The sequence below is a fragment of the Salmo trutta genome, chromosome 10 (assembly GCF_901001165.1).
Source record: "Salmo trutta chromosome 10, fSalTru1.1, whole genome shotgun sequence".
NCBI classification, from domain to species: domain Eukaryota; kingdom Metazoa; phylum Chordata; class Actinopteri; order Salmoniformes; family Salmonidae; genus Salmo; species Salmo trutta.
The window spans coordinates 32,365,404-32,391,631 of record NC_042966.1 but is presented as its reverse complement, the minus strand read 5'-3'; the positions used below and the strand labels follow the sequence as shown (position 1 = coordinate 32,391,631).

The window sequence follows — 26,228 nt, the reverse complement described above, 5'->3', positions numbered from 1 at the left end:
AACTATTTTCAAAGAAATGAGGCTTCATCACCACATTCGTAATCTCAGTGATCCATCGTCAAACAGGGGAAACCCTTTTTTTTTGGTCATACAGAAACATTAATAAGCCAGTGGAATGATGACTGTGTGATTTGATAGTCAGTGGTCCCCATATAAGTAGCTTGGTCAATAAATATCCACTTATACTAACTTATTAGTTACTTTATACATTTTTCTTTTTTTTTTTACTTTCTATGCAGAGTAGAGTTGAATATGAACACACATTCTTAGTGCCTGTTTCTTGGACTACATGAACAGAGTGTGTGAGAGCTCCTTTGAGAGCTGTAGTATTGTTGACCCTCTACTCCGACCCATATCCCTTTACCCCTACACTGTGCCACATGGAGTAGAATGAAGCTTCCCACAGAGAATGATCTAGGGTCAGTTATACATGCTTCCTTCTTAAAGAAAGGTTGGGAATTGGTGGGATGCTAAAATCTGATCCTAGATAAGAGCAACTTCCTACTGCACGATACACAAAGTGCCCCCTCTCTCTCCCTCTACTTCTTGGCTTTGCCCTGGGCTGCCACGGCCTCCATAGCCTTCCTGACGGTCTCCTCATCCCCCAGGAACTGCATGGGTTTGACGGGCTTCAGGTTCTTGTCCAGCTCGTACAGGATGGGGATGCCTGTGGGCAGGTTCAGCTCCATGATTGCCTCCTCTGACATACCTGCAGGGGGCAGCACAGAGCAGAACGTGATTGACAACATGCTGTAAATCATGTAAATTAAAATATAATGTCAAAAGAAAGTGTATACAACAAAAAATAAGGAGCACACAGATGAACACTTACACAGGAGGGTTGAGGTGCAACATATTTCAGTGTGCAATTTTTTTTCAATATCATACAATCGATATGTGCCGATTAGAAGGTGTAAAACCTCAAGCCTGGAAATACGATACTACCACAGGTACTTCCTAGAAACCAATCACGGTTCTCCAATTCCACTCCAGGGGATAATTGGTGTGTTCAGGCTTTTGTTTCAGCCCAGCACTAACACACCTGATTTGACTAATTGTGACCATGAACAGTTTGATTTAAAAACTGGTGTTAATTTTCCAAAAAGATGCATTAGTACTAGGCTGTAACAAAAACCTGCACACCATGTGGCTCTCCAGAGCCAAGAGGTTAGAGATATTCACTGTTCTAAGCAGTTCCTACTACCTACCCTCGAGGTGCTTGACAATGCCCCTGAGGCTGTTGCCGTGGGCAGCAATGAGAACCCTCTTGCCCTGTTTGATCTGGGGAACAATCTCGTCGTTCCAGTAGGGCAGTGCCCGGGCGATGGTGTCCTTCAGGCTCTCACAGGACGGAAGCTGCTCCTCCGACAGGTCGCCATAACGACGGTCCTAAAGAAAATATAGTAGGTCAACAAACAAACAAATGCCTAACAGCAACCTGGGCCTAAAGCCTCATTCAATCATATTGCTTTCAATCAAATCACATTTATAAAGCTCTTTTTTACATCAGCAGTGGTCATTTTAGGCTTTATTTACCCACGCAGCCCAATTATGATCTTTTACCCAATTATTGACAGAAGAGCTGATATGATTGGTCAAAAGACCAATTACACTGAAGAAAATTATAAAACAACATGTAAAGTGATGGTCACATATTTAATGAGCTGAAATAAAAGATACCAGAACATTTCTATACGCACAAAAAGCTTATTTCTCTCAAATTCTGGACACAAATCTGTGCCCCTGCCCAGTCATGTGAAATCCATTGATTGGGGCCTAATTTATTTATTTCAATTGAACGATTTCCTTATATGACCTGTAACTCAGTAAAATTGTTGAAAGTGTTGCATTTATATTTTTGTTCAGTATAGTAAAAACAAATATCAGAATTGGGCTGCCTGTGTAAACGCAGCCAAAGTGATTTTACAGTAACCCGGCCTAGACACCAAAGAGCAAGCAAAAGGCACATTGGCTCAGAAGAACTCCCTAAAATAAATACATCTTTGTTTATTCCCTAGAGAAGTAAGAAACATTCAACTGTCCAGTGCTTTCAGTTCTATGTACAGTTGTGGCCAAAAGTTTTGAGAATGACACAAATATTAATTTTCACAAAGTTTGCTGCTTCAGTGTCTTTAGATATTTTTGTCAGATGTTACTATGGAATACTGAAGTATAATTACAAGCATTTCATAAGTGTCAAAGGCTTTTATTGACAATTACATGAAGTTGATGCAAAGAGTCAATATTTGCAGTGTTGACCCTTCTTTTTCAAGACCTCTGCAATCCACCCTGGCATGCTGTCAATTAACTTCTGGGCCACATCCTAACTGATGGCAGCCCATTCTTGCATAATCAATGCTTGGAGTTTGTCAGAATTTGTGGGTTTTTGTTTGTCCACCCGCCTCTTGAGGATGGACCACAAATTCTCAATGGGATTAAGGTCTGAGGAGTTTCCTGGCCATGGACCCAAAATATCGATATTTTGTCCCCTGAGCCACTTAGTTATCACTTTTGCCTTATGGCAATGTGCTCCATTATGCTGGAAAAGGCATTGTTCGTCACCAAACTCTTCCTGGATGGTTGGGAGAAGTTGCTCTCGGAGGATGTGTTGGTACCATTCTTTATTCATGGCTGTGTTCTTAGGCAAAATTGTGAGTGAGCCCACTCCCTTGGCTGAGAAGCAACCCCACACATGAACGGTGTCAGGATGCTTTACTGTTGGCATGACACAGGACTGATGGTAGCGCTCACCTTGTCTTCTCAGGACAAGCTTTTTTCCAGATGCCCCAAACAATCGGAAAGGGGATTCATCAGAGGAAATGACTTTACCCCAGTCCTCAGCAGTCCAATACCTGTACCTTTTGCAGAATATCAGTCTGTCCCTGATGTTTTTCCTGGAGAGAAGTGGCTTCTTTGCTGCCCTTCTTGGCACCAGGCCATCCTCCAAAAGTCTTTGCCTCACTGTGCGTGCAGATGCACTCACACCTGCCTGCTGCCATTCCTGAGCAAGCTCTGTACTGGTGGTGCCCCGATCCCGCAGTTGAATCAATTTTAGGAGACGTCCTGGCGCTTGCTGGAATTTCTTGGGCGCCCTGAAGCCTTCTTCACAACAATTGAACCGCTCTCCTCAAAGTTCTTGATGATCCGATAAATGGTTGATTTAGGTGCAATCTTACTGGCAGCAATATCCTTGCCTGTGAAGCCCTTTTTGTGCAAAAAAATGATGACGGCACGTGTTTCCTTGCAGGTAACCATGATTGACAGAGGAAGAACAATGATTCCAAGCACCACCCTCCTTTTGAAGCTTCCAGTCTGTTATTCGAACTCAATCAGCATGACAGAGTGATCTCCAGCCTTGTCCTCGTCAACACTCACACCTGTGTTAATGAGATAATCACTGACATGATGCCAGCTGGTCCTTTTGTGGCAGGGCTGAAATGCTGGGGGAAATGTTTTTGGGGGATTCAGTTCATTTGCATGGCAAAGAGGGTCTTTGCAATTAATTGCAATTCAGCTGATCACTCTTCATAACATTCTGGAGTATATGCAAATTGCCATCATACAAACTGAGGCAGCAGACTTTGTGAAAATTAATATTTGTGTCATTCTCAAAACCTTTGGCCACGACTGTACATTGAATAAGTCAGACAAATGATTTGCATTATCCAAATGTTTACCCTATGAAGATCAGTTGGCCAATGCACCTGTACTCTCTATCTCTGATAGTCCTATGTGGCAATTTAACACATCACAACCACTAACCCCTGTCAATACAGATGACGCATTCACCAATCGATTCTGATCTCAGCTTAACTTTGAACTTTACCGTCTTACATCACACTCCTCTGAAATACATTAACTCAGAGAGTTGAAACAACACCAAAAGACCCTGTTCTATATAAAAGAGCACCATGAATAAAAAAAAAGACTTCAAACATGTATGCATGTATGACCAGGCGAGGCAGAAGCCATTTTGTTTTAATGGTCAGGAGGACTAACCAGCTTGAGGAAATGCTGCCCCTGTAGATTGTATCCAGTCCTGATCATAGCAACTTAATTTAAAGATCATTACTTCAATCAAATCGATGATTACAGTTCAACAATAAGTGCTAAGATGGAACGAAATCCTGCATACAACAGCAGCTCTCCCGGACTGGAGTTGGCCCTCCCTGCCCTACCCTGGCCTGTGGTCTTCCCATGGGACCTGGTGGTGCAGACTGAGGGCACAGACACATAGGATGTATCCCAAATGGCACTCTATTCCATATAGTGTGCACTACTCCTCTAGTTAAAAGTAGTGCACTATATAGAAAATAGGGTGTCATTTGGGACACACCCACAACCTAAAACATTCTCCTCAACATAACACACAGCCCATACTAGCCTCTACTGCTGCCCCTCTGTTTAGTCACGGTAATTAGGCTTCTCCACGCTCTGATGCTGCTGATGGTCATTAGTAGCCTACCAAACTTTAACTGCCTGGTACTCAGCACTCTATTGTCCCTCTAATCACTCTGACATCAATGCAAATGTATTCAAATCTAATCAAACACTTCATGAGAGCCCATGAGCTCATGTTGGGCAACATTTCTATAGGCTATGCAATTGCATGACAAAAAAAACGAGTTTTGATGGCCTCTATTAAAAAGAAGAGGATCCCATCAGCTTTCTATAGGCTAGGCCTACTATATTTATTTATTTATCAACTTTCCTGATATTAGGCACACTGCTTTGCAACAGGAGTACAGCCTACTTGGCTGGCCTGAAAATGAACCATGGGGAAAGCGTCCTCCATACACTATTTAAGTGCATAGATTTATTTTTTTTGGTCCATTCTAAATAAAAACGAATATCACACATATATTATTTAGTATATGTAAAGACAAAACTAAAATTTAAGAATAGTCTGACGGGTGGCAATATTACTTGTGAATGATGCCCAGCTTGTGCATTAAGGCAAGAATCAGCACATAGCTCTTTTTTTGCTACTTTTTCAAATCAGTTGCACACCTCATGTGGCCTAGCCCATAGGCCTATATGTTTTGATACAGTTTGTACCACAACTAAAGTGGCCAAATAACTTCTTAAAATGAAGCACATTAATCCACTATATAACCGGTGAAAAGCCTAACTGGCATACATAGGCTGCGTGTGAGTTTCAAGTTTGGGGAAGATAATTGTCACAATAAAAATGCACCTTTATAATAAAGCATTACATGCGTAATCACATTTGCAGTCACTTTCAATAAGAGTTTTTTCCCGCTAATTGATAGCATTTTGGAACATTCTCGCTTGTGCGCATATGTGAAAAAAATATCCTAATAGTTTATCAAAATGTTAAAATAAACGATCATCCTCATTGCTTTAAAAAAAAAATTGATACGAGTTGCATTCATTTGGGATCTATCATATCCCACAACTGTCCCAGACCATGTTTGGAATATTTATTTATGGCACAGAAGGACAAGTTGACCAAAAGAATAGGACAACTTTTGTACAATGGGGGATATTATATTGACACAGGCTAGTGTTTTGGCTGTTCGTTAGGCCTACTCCGCTTGTTGGCTGATAAAAGTAGGATAAATGTGGACAGTTCTAACATCTTCAATATGCACCTCAGAATTCCATAAGAGTGACGCGAGCAGTTGTGTCCCTGATGTGTCGGTCTTCATTCACTTGTAGCCTACTTCTTAGATGAAATGCCTGTGAGAAGGACCCAATCACAGGACGGGCATTGGCTATATCTGACAGAACCATGTGAGTGAGAGGTGCTTTAAAAAGTTTTGGCCACAAAAGGCATGGATTTTTATATGGGGCATTACAGTCACACAAGGGGGATGCCGCCGGTAAATTCGAGGCCTGGTGAGAATATTATCAAGTTCTTGTCAAATTGTGAATGAGAGACTGATAAAGTGTGGGCAGCTTGTGACTTTTTTCAAATCATCATTAGAGTCCCATCATGCAGCCTTAGAATGTATTAAACATCAAAACATATAGCCCAATGTGTGTATCACAACTAAAGTTGCATAAATATATCTAAATGAAGCATATAGAAGGACCCGTTTCTTTGTTAACAGCTCAACACAGAATAGCTGCATGTGCTCACTTCCTTTGAAATCGTTTGGAGAAAATATACTTTCTATTTTATTAAGCTATGTTCAATTGTATTCTTCATACTAGAAAATAATGCCACAGAATTCTAAGCAAATCTTGTCTGCTAAATGAACTAGTGTAGCCCACAGGCATATGGCATAGCCACATCAGGGCCTAACATAAGGACAACTCAGAGTATGCTATTCTGTTCTTCTGAAAAATACTACATTTTCTTCATATCATGTTTATTTAGACCTGTCTAAAATAAATAATGGATTTATTGTGAAGATGTAGGCTATATTAAATCGATTTTTTAGACTTTTAAAAATGTATATGTTCCAAAGGTCTTCATCAGTGGCTTGTAGACTATTTGTGGAAGCCAGGAGATGCTAAATATGTTTATCTAATTAAACAGTAAATTACTGTGAGACAAGCAGTTATTTGCTTGACAATCACCGCCACAGCCCTAAACAAGACTGCCACTATAGGCTCTTCCCAATGTGAGTGAGCCTAAAGACAGATGAATGAATTATGTTGAGGTCTGATGCCATATCAGGTCAATTCTCCCCCATGTTAGTGAGTGTGTCCCTCACCTTGCTGATGACGGTGTAGAAGTCGTGGTCCGGATCCATAGCGGGAGGAGGGATATCGAAGCTCCGCCTCCAGATCTTCACCTGAGCCTCTCCGTGCTTGGCGGCAGTCTCCGACTTGTTTAATCCTGTCAGGCCCCCGTAGTGGCGCTCGTTGAGGCGCCAGGTCCGGTGGACAGGAAGCCACATCTGGTCAATGCTGTCCAGACACAGCCACAGAGTGCGGATGGCCCTCTTTAGGACTGAGGTGTAGCACACGTCAAACTCATAGCCAGCATCTGAGGAAGAGAAAGGATGTGTTCAGGGTTTGATTCAGGTTGATTTTGGTGGGTGGTTGGACAGCTATGTAGGCTACTGTATATGCAAGCAACATCTCTGGTCAAATTCAAATCAAATCATCAGGGTTACTAGAAGCCTAAGTTTTGGCCCAAATATGTCTAAACTTGAGTCAGAAAGCCAGATATTTCCCTAGCCAACACACTGAGTAAGGTTTGATTTCAATCATTGCATGAAGCAGCACGTCTAGAACGTCATGTTCACATCCTTTGGAAGAGCTGTGACGTCAAAAGCAGTGGAGGCAGGATCTCCGTTGCTCATTCGTCCATAGTAAAAGGAGGCTGAACTAATAGGCGGAGCCCCACCATAGATAGCAATACCACAAAACAAGAAATGGGTTAGTTATAAAAGTCACACCCAAGTCATTTCCTAGTTCAAGTCTAGGTCGAAAATATAAGATTGTCATCTTCAACCTAGACTTGAACCAGGAAGTAGCTGGGACTTTCATAGGGTATGGAATGAGGGCATGGTCGAGGTGGAAACAAGGGGTACAGTCACAACCGTGGTAAAGTTGATTTGACATAGTCGCTGGACATTTGGACATTTGGACCTTCAAACCTCAATAGCTTGTAAACGGTTTGAGCTACAGACCTCAAGTTAGGCTCTTTATGAAGGAAGAAAGGTGTACAACATTGCACATGTCTAGCTTCCAGATTCCAATCAGAGCATCACAATATCATGGCAAGGTTGTAGGCAGGCTGCCACAAGGTCTATGCAACTAGTTAGGGACCATCAAAAAAGTGCATGATCACAATATTCAAATTCTGAACACATCACCTAGAAACTTCAAACTGTTCAGAAGGGATGGACACATGCTGCACATCCTTTGTCCTCCTCACAAAATGTTTTTTATATTTTTTATATTAAAATAAGACGGTATCTAACCACATTTCCACAATCTCTCAAGATGAAAGAATCATATTTCTCCACTCCCGTCCCCGAGTCTAAATTTTGCCTACATTTGGTTCATAATTTTACTGCAACAAATGCTTAAATTCTGCAGGAGTTAATATTAAGGCTATCTGAGAGGTTATAGACCTACAGTCAGTGTCCAGATTTCAGTTTACATTTAACCCATCTGAACAGTAAACTATTGACTTGACTTGCCATACGCCTACTTAAAGTCCACATCTTGTGCCTGTCGAATTTGTATTGCCCCTCACAATCACACATAACTGGCACTTTTTCTGCCAGTTCCCAAAGGCATGTAAATTGGTGTGTAGGCTATTTGGCGTGAGTGTACAGTTAAGCCCTAAAGTTTAGGCTTATGCTCTAATGCCAGAAAGGTTATTATTTCAGGCTAAATGTAGCCTGTAAATAACAGTAATTATACATGTATAGGTTTTTATTTCATTATTTTAGGCTAAATGTTTTTTTGTTTTTTTAACTAGGCAAGTCAGTTAAGAACAAATTATTTACAATGTTTAGCCTATAAATAACAAGAATGAAACATTTATCGGTTTTTATTTCATTATTTTAGGCTACATGTAGCCTAGAAATAACAATAAATATAAATGGATGGATTTTTAGGTGTTTTATATTTATTCAACCCGCACACCACCCACCTGCCCCTCATCTACACAATATTGAATGACCCTTAACGGATAGGCTACGTCGGGGACTGCGGGTTGTGTCAACCCGCACATCATTAATGCATAGTAATGTTCAGACCGAGCATCAAGATTTTAATAAAACTCTCCCTACAGAAGACGCCTTCGTCCAACGACTCGTGTGTAGCGTAATGGAACGGAGTGTCACGTTCAAGGGATTGCATAGGACGTGCAGCAGACTGCCTACATCGTTGCTGTGAGATGATTAAAAACTCGAAATCGGGAGGAAATAAAATGAAAGCCTTTTTTCCTCCATAAAGACCCTACCAGCCTGAGGTCTGTAGCGCAAACCGTTCACGGGCAATCAGCCTGAAGTCTGTAGCGCAAACCGTTCACGGGCAATCAGCCTGAGGTCTGTAGCGCAAACCGTTCACGGGCAATCAGCCTGAGGTCTGTAGCGCAAACCGTTCACGGGCAATCAGCCTGAGGTCTGTAGCGCAAACCGTTCACGGGCAATCAGCCTGAGGTCTGTAGTGCAAACCGTTCACGGGCAATCAGCCTGAGGTCTGTGGCGCAAACCGTTCACGGGCAATCAGCCTGAGGTCTGTGGGGCAAACCGTTCACGGGCAATCAGCCTGAGGTCTGTGGCGCAAACCGTTCACGGGCAATTGAGGTTTGAAGGTCTGGCGAATATCGAACAATCAAACCAACTTCACCACGGTGGGGAACAGCCACCAGAACACCTCCATCTTATGTCAAAATCGACGAGGTCATCACGTGACACTGCTGGTATTGGTAACAAGTGTTTTCACAACTACAATTTCTATAGTGAATAGACATCAAATAAGATAGTTAAGCTTCCTTCAGGCAGCAAAATGGCCAACTGGGCTGGCACTACAGGCTTCCAAAATACTGTAGGGCTAGCAGCTGCGACAGATACTTCAAATAGATCATGAAAATGTACAATCAAAGTCAGTGTCTTTAGTGAGGAAACATTGTGTTTGTGTCTGATATAAGGTCAGTAGCTAGCTGGTCAAATAAAAAAGAACAAGATTCCACCTTTCAGGGCCTGTCCTCCTCTCCTCGCCTCCCGTTCTCCAGTCTCACTCAGATCAGCATCAAACCAGCCGCAGAATCGATTATCCTGGTTCCAGTTGCTCTCTCCGTGGCGGATCAACACCAGCTTGTAGGCGGCCATAACTGATATATTCGTTTGCGTTGATTAAGCTCCGAAAATTAGGAATAAACGGCACTGTTCAAAGGGAAAAAAACAGCAACAGAATGGATGGACATGGACAGCTATCTCTGACGCTAGAAGATACAAGTGATGCGATTGGTTATTTTTCTCGCTCATTGTTTTACAGCAGTCTAATAGGATCCCCCTGCGGTACTTCCTGCATATTCCTAGACCAATGAAATAGAGGACAATTTCTACATCGTTACAACACTGTATATATACATGACATTTGTAATGTCTTTATTCTTTTGGAACTTCTGTGAGTGTAATGTTTACTGTTCATTTTTATTGTTTATTTCACTTTTGTATATTATCTACCTCACTTGCTTTGGCAATGTTAACATATGTTTCCCATGCCAATAAAGCCCCATTACCTCCAATATGGTTTTTATGACCTTCATAGGGAACACTGAGGGAGTTATTTTACACTGGCCCGGGTTGAACCGCGCAAAAACCACTCACGTCATCGGCTAAAGCGGAAGGGAGGAGCGCCCTTCTCAAATCTGCGCCGCTTGGTCATTTTGTCAACAAGCAGCATACAGCATCTCGTTTCCATAAAATAAATGTTTGAATTTTCTAACTATTTTTCATTGGGACGGCAGGTAAAGCATTTTTATCAAAAGCAATCACTTTTTATGGAAAACACAGAACCCTACTAATTAGCCTACTACACGTGATTAATTACGTCACTTTTGTTTTGAGCGGGGCAGCCGGTTTATGCCCAGGAGGAAGCCCGATTCCTAACCGAATGCAAAACACGCTTTTACGGGCGCCCGGTCGAGATTAATCGAACCCCCTCGTTGTAGGTTGGATATTAGTTACCGCTGGTTCATTTAGCCATTATCGGGGAAATTAATGGGGAAAGAATGTGGTTTTGAGAGAAACGCCGAAAATAAGGTCTGTTTAACACAGCGTAAGGAAATATATGCCTACATTTTGTTCTGAGTTAATATCAGTCAATTAACATGACCTTTATGACGCCTTTATGTGCTTGTTTCAATGGCACGGCTAGGGACTGTTCTTAGTATGACGCAACACGGAGTGCCTGGACAGTCCTTAGCCGTGGTATATCTGCCATATATCACAACCCCCCGAGGTGCCTTATTGCTATCATAAACTGGTTACCAACTTATACCATAGGTATGACAAAACATTTCTTTTCACTGCTCTAATTAAGTTGGTAACCAGTTTATAATAGCTGGTTACAAACTTATAGAAATTGTAGATTACAGTTATGTAAAACTTAATACAGCTCAGTGATACTAGCAAGAGCAGTGTGCAGGTTTCTGCTTTTTTCTCATCCTATTTAACTGCTACCATGCACCTGCAACAAAGATATCTCATATGCCTTTTTGTAACATATCATCCCAAATGGGTGATGGACATCCACAAATGATTACATACCATAAGAAATTGACTCTCCCGGATTTACATACAGAATAATATGAAATGCTCTGAGACCAGGTTGCTCTACTACAACGTGACTACTACCACATTTCAGTGGAATCGAATGCAACCACTGAATTTTGACTGAAAGTGATGAAGAATTGTAAATGTTATGATAGAACACTTGAGAAGTAATTTTAACTACCAGCGCCCAATATTGCCTGATTTATCACATTCATTTGATCAGTGGGGTGATCAGAATCATCGATTACGTTATGCATATTTTATTTCACAGATTTCACCACACAACAAGCGTTCCCTCAGAAACGGGCGGTACCACGAGGAGGCTGGGCAGAGGAAACGCCAATTGCAAGTCTCTATTCCGAGTGGGTGGGTCTTTATGCAGAAGATGACGGTCATGTTTTGTTTGAAAGCTTGGAATCAACAGCATCGAAACAACACCTCGTCTGATTCCCTCATCCTGGCTCCTATCTGGCCATTTACCGGCCGCTGTAATACCCGAAATCCCACGCTGAAATGGACGAAACGAGTCCCCTCGTCTCTCCTCTCCAGGACTCCATAGATTACAACTACTGCCAGAGCGAAGCCACCGGTCCAAGAACTCCGGGTTCTGTAGTGCGAGTGTCGGCGGGGAGCCCTGGACGCAGCCGGGAGAGACAGCCGCTGTTGGTCAGGGACAGAGGAAACTCTCCGCGGGATCCACACAGGAATGAGTTTCCAGACGACCCGGAGTTTCGGGAGATCGTGAGGAAAGCAGAACAAGCCATAGAAGAAGAGATCTTTCCAGAGATCATCTGCCAAGGATCTAGTGGTAGTTACTTCGTGAAAGACTCTCAAGGGGTGAGACGGACTAGCTTCGTCCCGCAACTAGCTTTTTAAATGACTTTTTAATGTTACATGTCATCTGTAACATTAAAACAGACAAGCTTCTTCTAGCTAGGACTGCTAGTCTTTATAGAGAAAAATGTACACAGACAGACTGACTGACTGACTGACGGATGGATGTACAGACTGACGGACTGACGGACTGACTGACAGACAGACAGGCAGGCAGGGAGACTGATGGGGAGAGGATGCAATCTGTCATTTTTTTTTAAACGCCCTTTGTTTTCAAGTAAGCCTTATAGCTCAGTCTTATGCAGCAGCACCAGCACATGATTTTGCTTACACTGTCTGTCTGCTCTGGCAAGCTGCTGTTGCTGATTCTAGCTCTGACAGTGTAGTGATGTCATCATGTTCTGTATTGACTTCCACCAGCTGCAGCATCTCTCTGCAGTGTTGCTTTTTGGGTGATGTGACAGTTGAGGTGAGCAATTTACACATGATGGTTTCTAGCCATAGTAGACCTTGCTGTATAGTAGATATGGGATGTAGTTCAACCATGCCAGGCTGGGGCTGTGACCTGGCATCATCACAGAGCCCAGTGTCATTGGCACAGTGGCAGTCAGGGTGGGAAAAACCTCTGTGGGCTGCCAGCCCCATGGTGGTGTGACGCATGAAATAGAAAGAAGTTGCCCCCAGACCTTGATCTAAGGATAAGGACACTGTAAGATCCTAGACATGCCTTGGGGCAACTTCTATTAAAACCAGTGTGGTGCACAGTGCACAATCTTTCAAAGATTAGCTGTCACTATCAGTTCTCAGGCCTAAGCAAATGTGCTGACGTCCCTGTATAGAAAAGGTTGAGACACTCATACAGGAGGCCTATTATATAAGGCAGGCTGGGAGAGAGTATTCTGCTTTTTTCACATGTTAATGTGATCTGCTGTAGACCAGCTCTCCATTTTCTCCCAGAGGTAGGACGAGTAATCAGCATCCTCACACTTTCTGAAGAAGATGGATACTCCATTTCCGTTCCCTAGCCTGCCTCTCTCTCTCTCTCTCTCAATTCAACACAAACACATTTCTGTTACTCTCCTATGGACCAGTGGCTATTAAAGGCAACAGATATAAACTTACAGGGTTGCATAGGCTGCGTTCCAGGGCATCTTTACTGTTGTCGTGCCGTGCATATGTAGCAGAGGTGAGTTGGACTCACAATTTCATGAGGTAGTCCTCCCTGCTAGCGACTTTACAAATCTTGGTCACCCTCGGCCCAAGAGAGAATTTTCTCTTGGTCTAATAGTAAAGACGCTGGTTTTGACCAATAGACCAGGGTTCAGATCCCTGGCCGACATCCAGGTCACAGCCCCAGCCTGGCATGGTTGAACTACATCCCATATCTACTATACAGCAAGGTCTACTATGGCTAGAAACCATCATGTGTAAATTGCTCACCTCAACTGTCACATCACCCAAAAAGCAACACTGCAGAGAGATGCTGCAGCTGGTGGAAGTCAATACAGAACATGATGACATCACTACACTGTCAGAGCTAGAATCAGCAACAGCAGCTTGCCAGAGCAGACAGACAGTGTAAGCAAAATCATGTGCTGGTGCTGCTGCATAAGACTGAGTTATATGGATTACTTGAATACAAAGGGTGTTTAAAAAAGCGGGAGACCAGGGTTCAGATCCCACTCATGGCACATGCACTACATGACCAAAACTATGTGGACACCGTCAAACATCTAATTCCAAAATCATGGGCATTAATTATTATAAATTGAACCTTTTATTTAACTAGGCAAGTCAGTTAAGAACATATTCTTATTTACAATGACGGCTTAGGGACAGTGGGTTAACTGCCTTGTTCAGGGGCAGAACGACAGATTTTTACCTTGTCAGTGCTGGGATTTGATCAAACAACCTTTCGGTTACTGGCCCAACGCTCTAACCACTAGGTTACCTACCGCTATGGAGTTTGTCCCCACTTTGCTGCTATAATAGCCTCCACTCTTCTGGGAATGCTTTTCACTAGATGTTGGAACATTGCTGCAGGGACCTGCTCCCATTCAGGTCCGGGCTCTGTGCAGGCCAGTCAAGTTCTTCCACCGATCTCGACAAACCATCTTTGTATGGGTCTCACTTTGTGCACGGGGGCATTGTCATGCTGAAACAGGAAAGGGCCTTCCCCAAACTGTTGCCACAAAGTTTGAAGTGCAGAATAGTCTAGAATGTCATTGTATGCTGTAGCTTTAAGATCTCCCTTCACTGGAACTAAGGGGCCTATCCCAAACCATTATTCCTCCTCCTCCAAACTATACAGTTGGCACTGTATTTGGGCAGGCAGCGTTCTCCTGGCATCCGCCAGACCCAGATTTGTTTGTCGGACTTCCAGATGGTGAAGCAGGATTCATCACTTCATCACGTGATTCAGCCAACACATTTCCACCACTCCAGAGTCCAATGGCGGCGAGCTTTACACCACTCCAGCCGACGCTTGGCATTGCGCTTGGTGAACTTAGGCTTGTGTGCGGCAGCTCGGCCATGGAAACCCATTTCATGAAGCTCCAGACGAACAATTATTGTGCTGATGTTGCTTCCAGAGCCAGTTTGGAACACGGTAGTGAGTGTTGCAACCAAGGACAACAATTTTTCTGTGCTACGCACTTCAGCGGTCCTGTTCTGTGAGCTAAGCCACATCAATGTAGGTCCAGAGATGTTTAACACTTCTCCAGGTGTTGTGAGATATGATCTTCTGGCACAGTCAGCGAGACTGTATTAAAGACGACCTGGAACGTGCCCATAGACTACAAAGCTAGCCTCAGTCTCTGTGCTTAGCCTCCTGTGTGGCTCCCTCCACAGTCGATCATGTGAGGAAACTCAAGTTAATCCGATTGACTTTAATGGCTTGCAAAACTATTCCAATTCCAGCTTGTTAGCCCCATCCTGCAGGTTCTGCTGCACCATGAATCACCCTCTTTGATTGGCAAATGTTGTGTTATGTCACTTCCTCTGACATTACCACTCTGTCTCTTACTATGGGTAAAGAATATTAGTAGAGTGTAACAAGTACCAATAATAATCCCCTGTCTGTCTGTAGAAGGTCATCGGTGTGTTCAAGCCTAAGAACGAGGAGCCGTACGGTCAGCTGAACCCAAAGTGGACCAAGTGGCTCCAGAAGCTGTGTTGTCCCTGTTGCTTCGGACGGGACTGTCTGGTCCTGAACCAGGGCCATCTGTCTGAGGCCGGGGCCAGTCTGGTGGACCAGAAACTACAGCTCAATATTGTGCCCCAGACCAAGGTAGGGGGGGTTACAGGCAGACATGCATGCATTGACGCACACGCTGTCAGTCATACACACACACACACACACACACACATACACACATAGGGTATGAACAATAAATGATCTTTCTCTCTCGTTCATCACTATCTCGCTCTCTCTCTCGCCTCTCTCTTCTCTAGGTGGTGTACCTGGCCAGTGATACGTTTAATTACACTGCTATAGACAGAGTCAAGTCTCGGGGAAAGAGGCTAGCTCTGGAGAAAGTTCCCAAAGTTGGACAGCGCTTCAACAGAATAGGCCTCCCTCCTAAGGTAGGTTCAACTGCCGCCTGGGGTTCAGAACCTACAACTGGGCAGTGTTCATTCGGCATGAAATGGGAGAAAGCAATCTAAAACCGCTTGAAACAGTGAGGCATTATCTGAACTTGTCCAACAAGAAACACAGATTTTGTACAATGTTTAGAAATGTTTTGCAACAGGGAACACAATGCTGTTATGGTGCTTCTGTCTCTGCTTTAGCCAACACTTAATGTGTCATACATGCCACATGTAGCGTTGTTGACTAATTCAACCAATCAAGGGCTTGAGGAGCAGTTGATGAATTGAATCAGGTATGTTAATGCTGGGTTAGAACCAAAGCCTGCAATCCCCAGGACTACAGTTGAAGAACACTGCCCTAAAGTAAATAATATGGTAACCCTTAAAGGGGCAACTTACTATTGAAACAATAACAAAGCGGGTACCCTGCCTCAGTTTTGTTAAAAAGCTGAGGGATCAGGCCTGACTCAATGTAACCACTCTAAAATGCATACTCTGAGCTATTGATGTAAAGACCGACCATCTGAGATATCAACATTATAGTTGTAAGCATGTTGAGGCTAACATTTACGTTTACAATGTTTACAAACATGGGGTAAAACAAGCTTATACACTGCTCAAAAAAAATAAAGGGAACACTAAAATAACACATCCTAGATCTGAATGAATGAAATAATCTTATTAAATACTTTTTTCTTTACATTGTTGAATGTGCTGACAACAAAATCACACAAAAATAATCAATGGAAATCCAATTTATCAACCCATGGAGGTCTGGATTTGGAGTCACACTCAAAATTAAAGTGGAAAACCACACTACAGGCTGATCCAACTTTGATGTAATGTCCTTAAAACAAGTCAAAATGAGGCTCAGTAGTGTGTGTGGCCTCCACGTGCCTGTATGACCTTCCTACAACGCCTGGGCATGCTCCTGATGAGGTGGCGGATGGTCTCCTGAGGGATCCCCTCCCAGACCTGGACAAAAGCATCCGCCAACTCCTGGACAGTCTGTGGTGCAACGTGGCGTTGGTGGATGGAGCGAGACATGATGTCCCAGATGTGCTCAATTGGATTCAGGTCTGGGGAACGGGCGGGCCAGTCCATAGCATCAATGCCTTCCTCTTGCAGGAACTGCTGACACACTCCAGCCACATGAGGTCTAGCATTGTCTTGCAATAGGAGGAACCCAGGGCCAACCGCACCAGCATATGGTCTCACAAGGGGTCTGAGGATCTCATCTCGGTACCTAATGGCAGTCAGGCTACCTCTGGCGAGCACATGGAGGGCTGTGCGGCCCCCCAAAGAAATGCCACCCCACACCATGACTGACCCACCGCCAAACCGGTCATGCTGGAGGATGTTGCAGGCAGCAGAACGTTCTCCACAGCGTCTCCAGACTGTCACGTCTGTCACATGTGCTCAGTGTGAACCTGCTTTCATCTGTGAAGAGCACAGGGTGCCAGTGGCGAATTTGCCAATCTTGGTGTTCTCTGGCAAATGCCAAACGTCCTGCACGGTGTTGGGCTGTAAGCACAACCCCCACCTGTGGACGTCGGGCCCTCATACCACCCTCATGGAGTCTGTTTCTGACCGTTTGAGCAGACACATGCACATTTGTGGCCTGCTGGAGGTCATTTTGCAGGGCTCTGGCAGTGCTTCTCCTGCTCCTCCTTGCACAAAGGCGGAGGTAGCAGTCCTGCTGCTGGGTTGTTGCCCTCCTACGGCCTCCTCCACGTCTCCTGATGTACTGGCCTGTCTCCTGGTAGCGCCTCCATGCTCTGGACACTACGCTGACAGACACAGCAACCCTTCTTGCCACAGCTCGCATTGATGAGCTGCACTACCTGAGCCACTTGTGTGGGTTGTAGACTCCGTCTCATGCTACCACTAGAGTGAAAGCACTGCCAGCATTCAAAAGTGACCAAAACATCAGCCAGGAAGCATAGGAACTGAGAAGTGGTCTGTGGTCTCCACCTGCAGAACCACTCCTTTATTGGGGGTGTCTTGCTTACTGCCTATAATTTCCACCTGTTGTCTATTCCATTTGCACAACAGCATGTGAAATGTATTGTCAATCAGTGTTGCTTCCTAAGTGGACAGTTTGATTTCACAGAAGTGTGATTGACTTGGAGTTACATTGTGTTGTTTAAGTGTTCCCTTTATTTTTTTGAGCAGTATATTTTAGGTTCTGATGGGGTACAACAGTTGAACTAAGCGCAGGAGGCGAAAGTATTCACCCCCTTGCCATTTTTTCCTATTTTGTTGCCTTACAACCTGGAATTTATTTATTTTTGGGGGGTTTGTATCATTTTGATTTACACAACATGCCTACCACTTTGAAGATGCAAAATATTTTTTATTGTGAAACAAACATGAAAGAAGACAAAAAGATAGAACTTGAGCTTGCATAACTATTCACCCCCCCAAAGTCAATACTTTGTAAAGCCACCTTTTGCAGCTATTACAGCTGCAAGTCTCTTGAGGTATGTCTCTGTAAGCTTGGCACATCTAACCACTAGGATGTTTGCCCATTATCCAAGGAAAAACTGCTCCAGCTCCTTCAAGTTGGATGGGTTCCGCTGGTGTCCTGCAATCTTTAAGTCATACCACAGATTCTCAATGGATTGAGGTCTGGGCTTTGACTAGGCCATTCCAAGACATTTAAATGTTTCCCCTTAAACCACTCGAGTGTTGCTTTAGCAGTATGCTTAGGGTCATTGTCCTGCTGGAAGGTGAACCTCCGTCCCAGTCTCAAATCTCTGGAAGACTGAAACAGGTTTCCCTCAAGAATTTCCCTGTATTTGGCGACATCCATCATTCCTTCAATTCTGACCAGTTTCCCAGTCCCTGCCGACGGAAAAACATCCCCACAGCATGATGCTACCACCACCATGCTTCACTGTAGGGATGGTTTTCTCAGGGTGATGAGAGGTGTTGGGTTTGCGCCAGACATAGTGTTTTCCTTGATGGCCAAAAAGCTCAATTTTAGTCTCGTCTGACCAGAGTACCTTCGTCCATATGTTTGGGGAGTCTCCCACATGCCTTTTGGCAAATACCAAACATGTTTGCTTATTTTTTTGAAGCAATGGCTTTTTTCTTGCCAGCTCTGTGGAGTGTATGGCTTAAAATGATCCTATGGACAGATAATCCAATCTCAGCTGTGGAGCTTGCAGCTCCTTCAGGGTTATCTTTGGTCTCTTTGTTGCCTCTCTGATTAATGCCCTCCTTGCCTGGTCCATGAGTTTTGGTGGGCGGCCCTGTTTTGGCAGGTTTGTTGTGGTGCCATATCACTTCCATTTTTTTTATAATGGATTTAATGGTGCTCTGTGGGATGTTAAAAGTTTCTGATATTTTTTTATAACCCAACCCTGATTTGTACTTCTCCACAACTTTGTCCCTGCCCTGTTTGGAGAGCTCCTTGGTCTTCATGGTGCCGCTTGCTTAGTGGTGTTGCAGACTCTGGGGCCTTTCAGAACAGGTGTGTGTGTGTGTGTGTGTGTGTGTGTATATATATGTATGTATATATGTGTATGTATGTATGTATGTATGTATGTGTGTATATATATATATATATATACTGAGATCATGTGACACTTAGATTGCACACAGGTGGACTTTATTTAACTAATTGTGTGACTTCTGAAGGAAATTGGTTGCACCAGATCTTATTTAGGGGCTTCATAGCAAAGGGGGTGAATACATATGCAAGCACAACCTTTCAGTTTTTGATTTTATCGAGTTTTTTGAAACAAGTCATTTTTTTTTCATGTCACTTCACCAATTTGGACTATTTAGTTTATGTATATTACATGAAATCCAAATAAAAATTAATTTAAATTACAGGTTGTAATGCAACAAAATAGGAAAAACTCCAAGGGGATGAATACTTTTGCAAGGCACTGTAAGTTATATTCTTCAAGAATCAATGTGTATCATTCCTTTATAAGTCCAAAAATGGATGTAGCTACTGCGGATTGCCCCTTTTTAAAGCCTGCAGGTATAATAATGTAGAACTTCCTATCAGCATGTATGAGCCTTTGCCTTATAATAATCCATTTTCCTCCATGGCTCAGGTGGGATCATTCCAGTTGTTTGTGGAGGGCTACGAAGACGCAGACTATTGGCTAAAGCGGTTTGAGGCAGAGCCTCTTCCAGAGAACACCAATCGGCAGCTGCAGCTTCAGTTCGAGAGACTGGTGGTCCTCGACTATATAATCAGGAACACAGGTGTGTGCAAGAAACAGAGAAGCTAGTGTTTCTGTATTTCATCGTCAGGAACACCGGTATATGTGTGTGTGGAAGGGAGGATGAATAACTGAATTAGATGCATTGTAGCTTGATGCCGTGTTGATGCTTGCAGATCGGGGGAATGACAACTGGCTGTTAAAATACGACTGTCCAATGGACACAGAAAGGAACTGGGTGAGTAGACTTACAAAATACAATTTGTATTGCTCTACCAACTGTGGCTCAGTTGGTAGAGCATGGTGTTTGCAACGCCAGGGTTGTGGGTTCGATTCCCACGGGGGGCCAGTACAAAAAAAAATAAATGCATGAAATGAAAATGAAATGTATGTATTCACTACTGTAAGTCGCTCTGGATAAGAGCGTCTGCTAAATGACTAAAATGTAAACGTAAGATTTTGACTTGTAGCATTAGTTTTATAGGAGTTATTAAAGAAAGTGTGAAACTGGAATGTCACATTCTTATTGTCGCTCTCTCCCTGTGTGTGTGTGTGTGTGTGTGTGTGTGTGTGTGTGTGTGTGTGTGTGTGTGTGTGTGTGTGTGTAGGAGACAGACTGGGTGGTGGTAAAAGAGCCCATTATCAGACTGGCAGCCATAGACAATGGTCTTGCCTTCCCAATCAAACACCCTGACTCCTGGAGAGCCTGTGAGTGTCTCTCACACACATACGTGTGTGTTGGTATGCGTGTGTGTTGAAGTCGGAAGTTTACATACACTTAGGTCATTAAAACTCGTTTTTCAACCACTCCACAAATTTCTTGTAGCAAACTATAGTTTTGGCAAGTCGGTTAGGACATCTACTTTGTGCATGACAGGAGTAATTTTTCCAACAATTGTTTATAGACAGATTATTTCACTTATAATTCACTGTATCACAATTCCAGTGGGTCAGAAGTTTACATGCACTAAGTTGACTGTGCATTTAAACAGCTTGGAAAATTCCAGAAAATGATGACATGGCTTTAGAAGCTTCTGATAGGCTAATTGACAACATTTGAGTTAATTGGAGGTGTACCTGTGGATGTATTTCAAGGCTTACCTTCAAACTCGGTGCCTCTTTGCTTGACATCATGAGAAAATCAAAAGAAATCAGCCAAGACCTCAGAAAAAGTGTAGACCTCCAAGTCTGGTTCATCCTTGGGAGCAATTTCCAAACGCCTGAAGGTACCATGTTCATCTGTACAAACAATAGTATGCAAGTATAAACACCATGGGACCATGCAGCCGTCATACCGCTCAGGAAGGAGATGCGTTCTGTCTCCTAGAGATGAACGTACTTTGGTGCGAAAAGTGCAAATCAATCCCAGAACAACAGCAAAGGACCTTGTGAAGATGCTGGAGGAAACAGGTACAAAAGTATCTATATCCACAGTAAAATGAGTCCTATATCGACATAACCTGAAAGGCCGCTCAGCAAGGAAGAAGCCACTGCTCCAAAACCACCATAAAAAGCCAGACTACGGTTTGCAACTGCACATGGGGACAAAGATCATACTTTTTGGAGAAATGTTCTCTGGTCTGATGAAACAAAAATGGAACTGTTTGGCCATAATGACCATCGTTATGTTTGGAAGAAAAAGGGGGAGGCTTGCAAGCCGAAAAACACCATCCCAACCGTGCAGCAACTGGGGTGGCAGCATCATGTTGTGGGGGTGCTTTGCAGGAGGGACTGGTGCACTTCATAAAATAGATGGCATCATGAGGTAGGAAAATTATGTGGATATATTGAAGCAACATCTCAAGACATCAGTCAGGAAGATTGAAGCTTGGTCGCAAAATGGTCTTCCAAATAGATAATGACCCCAAGCATACTTCCAAAGTTGTGGCAAAATGGCTTAAGGACAACAAAGTCAAGGTATTGGAGTGGCCATCACAAAGGCCTGACCTCAATCCCATAGAGAATGTGTGGGCAGAACTGAAAAAGCGTGTGCGAGCAAGGAGGCCTACAAACCTGACTGAGTTACTCTAGCTCTGTCAGGAGGAATAGGCCAAAATTCACCCAATTTATTGTGGGAAGCTTGTGGAAGGCTACACAAAATGCTTGACCCAAGTTCAACAATTTTAAGGCGACGCTACTAAATACTATTTGAGTGCATGTAAACTTCTGACCCACTGGGAATGTGATGAAAGAAATAAAAGCTGAAATAAATCATTCTACTCTACTATTATTCTGACATTTCACATTCTTAAAATAAAGTGGTGATCCTAACTGACCTAAGACAGGGAATTTTTACTAGGATTAAATGTCAGGAATTGTTTAAAAAAAAAAAGTTTAAATGCGTTTGGCTAAGGTGTATGTAAACTTCTGATTTCAACTGTATGAGAGGAACTCACACTACTTCATTCCTCCTCTCTGTAGATCCATTCTACTGGGCGTGGTTATCTCAGGCTAAGGTTCCTTTCTCTGAGGAGATTAGGGACCTGGTTCTGCCAAAACTGACCGACCCCACCTTCATCAAAGACCTGGAGGAAGACCTCTACCAACTCTTTAAGGTTAGCAGGGGGTTTAATTTGCCTGTCCCCAGATAGGTTTGTATTTCTGCCAGCTCTTATGGACAGCACAAACTTAACCTGGGTTTTCATGGCCTTGATGTCACAACAAAGTTCTACTCTACTCCATTCTGTCATCCTCATGCCAACGTTATTAAAGTAACATCTTGTCCTGTGTTCTCTACAGAAGGATCCAGGCTTTGACAGAAGACAGTTCCACAAACAGATAGCTGTGATGAGAGGACAGGTGAGTTGGTGGGGGAATACCTGGACATCTGAACAGTGTCAGTATTTGTCATTGTCCTCCTACTCAAATTAAATCGTGTTGGTCACATACACATATTCAGCAGATGTTATTGTGGGTGTAGCGAAATGCTTGTGTTCCTAGCTCCAACAGTGCAGTAATATCTAACAATTCATAACAATACACACATCTAAAAGTAAAAGAATGGAATTAAGGAATATATAAATATTAGGACGAGCAGTGTCGGAGTGGCATTGACTAAAATACAGCAGAATAGAATACAGTATATATATATGAAATGAGTAAAACAGTATTTAAACATTATTAAAGTGACCAGTGTTCCATTATTAAAGTTACCAGTGATTCCATGTCTATGTACATAGGGCAGCAGCCTCTAAGGTGCAGGGTTGAGTAACCGGGTGGCAGTCAGCAAGTGATGGCTATTTAACAGTCTGATGGCCTTGAGATCACTATGGAGATCACTACGGAGCTATAGTCAGTGAACAGCATTCTTACATAGGTATTCCTCTTGTCCAGATGGGTTAGGGCAGTGTGTAGTGCGATGGTGATTGCATCGTCTGTGGATCTATTGGGGCGGTATGCAAATTACAGTGGGTCTAGGGTGTCAGGTAGATGTGATATGATCCTTAAATAGCCTCTCAAAGCACTTCATGATGAGAAGTGAGTGCTACAGGGCAATAGTCATTTAGTTCAGTTTCCTTAGCTTTCTTAGGTACAGGAACAATGGTGGACATCTTGAAGCATGTGGGGACAGTAGACTGGGATAGGGAGAGATTGAATATGTCCATAAACACTCCATCCAGCTGGTCTACACATGCTCTGAGGACACGGCTAGGGATGCCGTCTGGGCCGATAGCCTTGTGAGGGTTAACACGCTTAAGTCTTACTCATGTCGGCCACGGAGAAGGAGAGCCCACAGTCCTTGGTAGCGGGCCGCGTCTGTGGCACTGTGTTATCCTCAAAGCGGGCAAAGAAAGTGTTTAGCTTGTCCGGGAGCAAGACGTCGGTGTCTGCGACGTGGCTGGTTATCCTTTTGTAGTCCGTGATTGTCTGTAGACCCTGCCACATACATCTCTTGTCTGAGCGGTTGAGTGGCGACTCCACTTTCTCTGTACTGACGTTTTGCCTGTTACACTAAGTGTGTGATGCTGAAGCTGTGTTTCTGTCACCAGATCTTCATTATGTAAATGTTTATGTGTGTTTGCTTCCATCAGTTTGTGTAAACCTGTGCTGAAGCTCTGTTTGTCACCAGATCTTATATATATGTGTGCTTGCTTCCATCTGTTTGTGTTAAACTATGCTGAAGCTCCATATGTCTACCACCAGATCTTGAACCTGAGCCAGGCCCTGAAGGAGCGTAAGACCCCCCTACAACTGGTCCAGATGCCCCCAGTCATAGTGGAGACAGCCAGAGCACCACAGAGAGCCAATAGTGAGTCCTACACACAGAGCTTCCAGAGCAGGAAACCCTTCTTTACCTGGTGGTAGAGGAGGATGCCAAGTAGAAGAGGAGGTAAGAGGGGGAGTGAGGAGAGACTCGAGATGGAGGAAGACTGTATAGCACTGGAGCAGAAAGAGAGGATGGTGAGAAGCGAAACAGATGAAGAGGGAAGAGTAGGGAGGAAGAATGGACCAGATTGAGAGACTGGAGAGGAGGAAGAAGCGCAACGTTCGAAAACATCTGCCTTACTTCAGTTTCATCAGCAAATAAAGCTCTTCCCTGCTCAAAGCCAATAGGAAGCCAGATATGTGTATACCTTCCCTGGAACCCATCAGACACAGTTGTGCTGTAACTACAGACATGAGAGAGAGAGTAGTGTCAAAATTCAGAACGAATGTATCTTACAAATGATCTTTTAAAATAAATATAAAGGGGTAAAGAATGGTATGTGAAGACAGTTGGGTAGCCCTGCACTGGTAGTTGGCTGAAAGAGATGATTATAAAGACCCACAACTTTGAAAGGCTCCCACTGTGGCAGAGGTTAGGTTCCCATTGCCAATTGATGGTTGTATTTATTGTAACCAGTCACTGAAGGAGAATGCTAAGTATTTTTTTCTATCGTTACAAAATGTCAACATATGGTAGTCCAATCAAATTCAAGTGCACAGAATATCTTTTTACCTAAACATTTTAGCCCCAACTGGTCACTTTCCTTACCAAGTTACAGCCTTCTAGCATCTCTTATGGCCACTGAAGCATGACATTACCATGAACAGTATGGCTTGTAGCTAGCAAGCAGAGAAGAAGTCAAGTGTCCTGATATTTGTAGCTATAATCTTTATGGTCTGTTAGGGTTGCAACATTCCAGTAACTTTCTCAAAGTTCCTAGGTTTTTCAGAAATCCTGGTTGGAAAATTACAGATTTCCTGCTTTTACCCTTCTGATTCCAGGAATCTTCCAACCAGAAAACCTAGGAATGTTGTGAAAGTTACCGTAATTTTGCAATCCTATGGTAGTATGTATGCATGTATGCTGTGGTCAGACATTCAGCATATTGGGCCTTATTTGAATGAGTGTCTTCCTTTGACCCACAAGAGCCTGACCACAGGAGGTTGGTGGCACCTTAATTGGGGAGGACGGGCTGGTGGTAATGGCTGGAGCGGAATGGTATTAAATAAAATGTTTCCATGTGTTTGATGCCGTTCCATTTACTCCATTCCAGCCATTATTATAAGCTGTCTTCCCCTCAGCAGCCTCCACTGAGCCTGACTGAAGTAGCCTGGTTAAACCAGAATGAACGCAGCACTCACCATTGTTTCACTTCATGAGTGCAGTGTTAAATATGGGTTAACCAGGCTATGACAGAAGGGCCATGTTACAGGTGGTACTAACTACTCATACTGGGATTGAAGTTTGTACTGCAGATTGAACTGGGCCATGTTCATTAGGGCACACCGTGGGAAAATGTTTTGCCACAGAAAACAAAAATAAGCATGTCTTTTTGGACAAGGCCAGATGGTACCTTCTGATTTCACTCCATTTTGGACACTTTTTGTCCATTTAGTGCCTACTGAACATAAACCAGGTAACAGTGCCTGTTGTGTTATGGGCATCTGCATGTGATGGCAGCCCTGTGGCGCCACCTATGGGACGACTGCAATGTACTCTGTCTCAGAAACGCACATTGCCCGTTTCCTCACATCTTGTTTATTTAAATGTACATTTCCTGCTGTAGTAACCAAACTGTTCTACTGATGTATTGTATTGACAATGCACAGGAGGTTGGTGGCACCTTAATTGGGGAGGGGCTTGTGGTAATGGATGGAGCGAAATGGGTGGAATGGTATCAAATACATGGTTTCCATGTGTTTGCCATTTCATTTACTCCGTTCTAGCCATTATGAGCTGTCCTCCCCTCCGCAGCCTCCACTGATATGATTTGTACTGTATGTAATGTATTAAAGAATGAAATGCATAAAGAATTGTACTATTCCATTATCAAGGTTTCTTGTACTTTTCTTGCCTCATAGGTTGCATCCTGATTTTTCTACCCTTCTCCCAAAGTGTGCACTTGCACACTTTTCTAACATGGATTTAGCCATCGTGGAAACTCAATCCAACCTATGCTTACACCAATCACGTTTT

The 26,228-nt window shown here is 43.4% G+C and overlaps 2 protein-coding genes across 4 annotated transcripts; one reads left to right on the top strand and one right to left on the bottom strand.

Moving 5' to 3' along the window:
* Window positions 1-75: 75 nt before the first annotated feature.
* On the bottom strand, window positions 76-9,868 carry LOC115201569 (phosphoglycerate mutase 1). The gene is made up of 4 exons (XM_029765329.1): window positions 9,629-9,868; window positions 6,687-6,961; window positions 1,209-1,389; window positions 76-709 (listed from the first exon to the last, which is right to left on the bottom strand). Exons 1-4 carry the CDS (start codon window positions 9,765-9,767, stop codon window positions 540-542), a joined length of 765 nt encoding a protein of 254 aa, XP_029621189.1. The 5' UTR covers window positions 9,768-9,868; the 3' UTR covers window positions 76-539.
* Window positions 9,869-10,119: 251 nt separating this feature from the next.
* LOC115201568 (phosphatidylinositol 4-kinase type 2-alpha) lies at window positions 10,120-26,081 on the top strand. 3 transcript variants are annotated; one of them, XM_029765327.1, is made up of 10 exons: window positions 10,120-10,703; window positions 11,488-12,053; window positions 15,139-15,339; window positions 15,504-15,635; window positions 19,715-19,868; window positions 20,002-20,063; window positions 20,434-20,533; window positions 22,247-22,380; window positions 22,565-22,624; window positions 23,969-26,081. In XM_029765327.1, the coding sequence occupies exons 2-10, from the start codon at window positions 11,730-11,732 to the stop codon at window positions 24,128-24,130; spliced, it is 1,329 nt and encodes a 442-aa protein (XP_029621187.1). In that variant the 5' UTR covers window positions 10,120-10,703; window positions 11,488-11,729; the 3' UTR covers window positions 24,131-26,081. The 3 variants fall into 3 exon arrangements, with proteins under 3 accessions (XP_029621187.1, XP_029621188.1, XP_029621186.1); XM_029765328.1 differs by lacking the exon at window positions 10,120-10,703 and having other exon boundaries at window positions 10,959-12,053; window positions 15,142-15,339; XM_029765326.1 differs by lacking the exon at window positions 10,120-10,703 and having other exon boundaries at window positions 10,959-12,053.
* The last annotated feature ends 147 nt before the right edge of the window (window positions 26,082-26,228 follow it).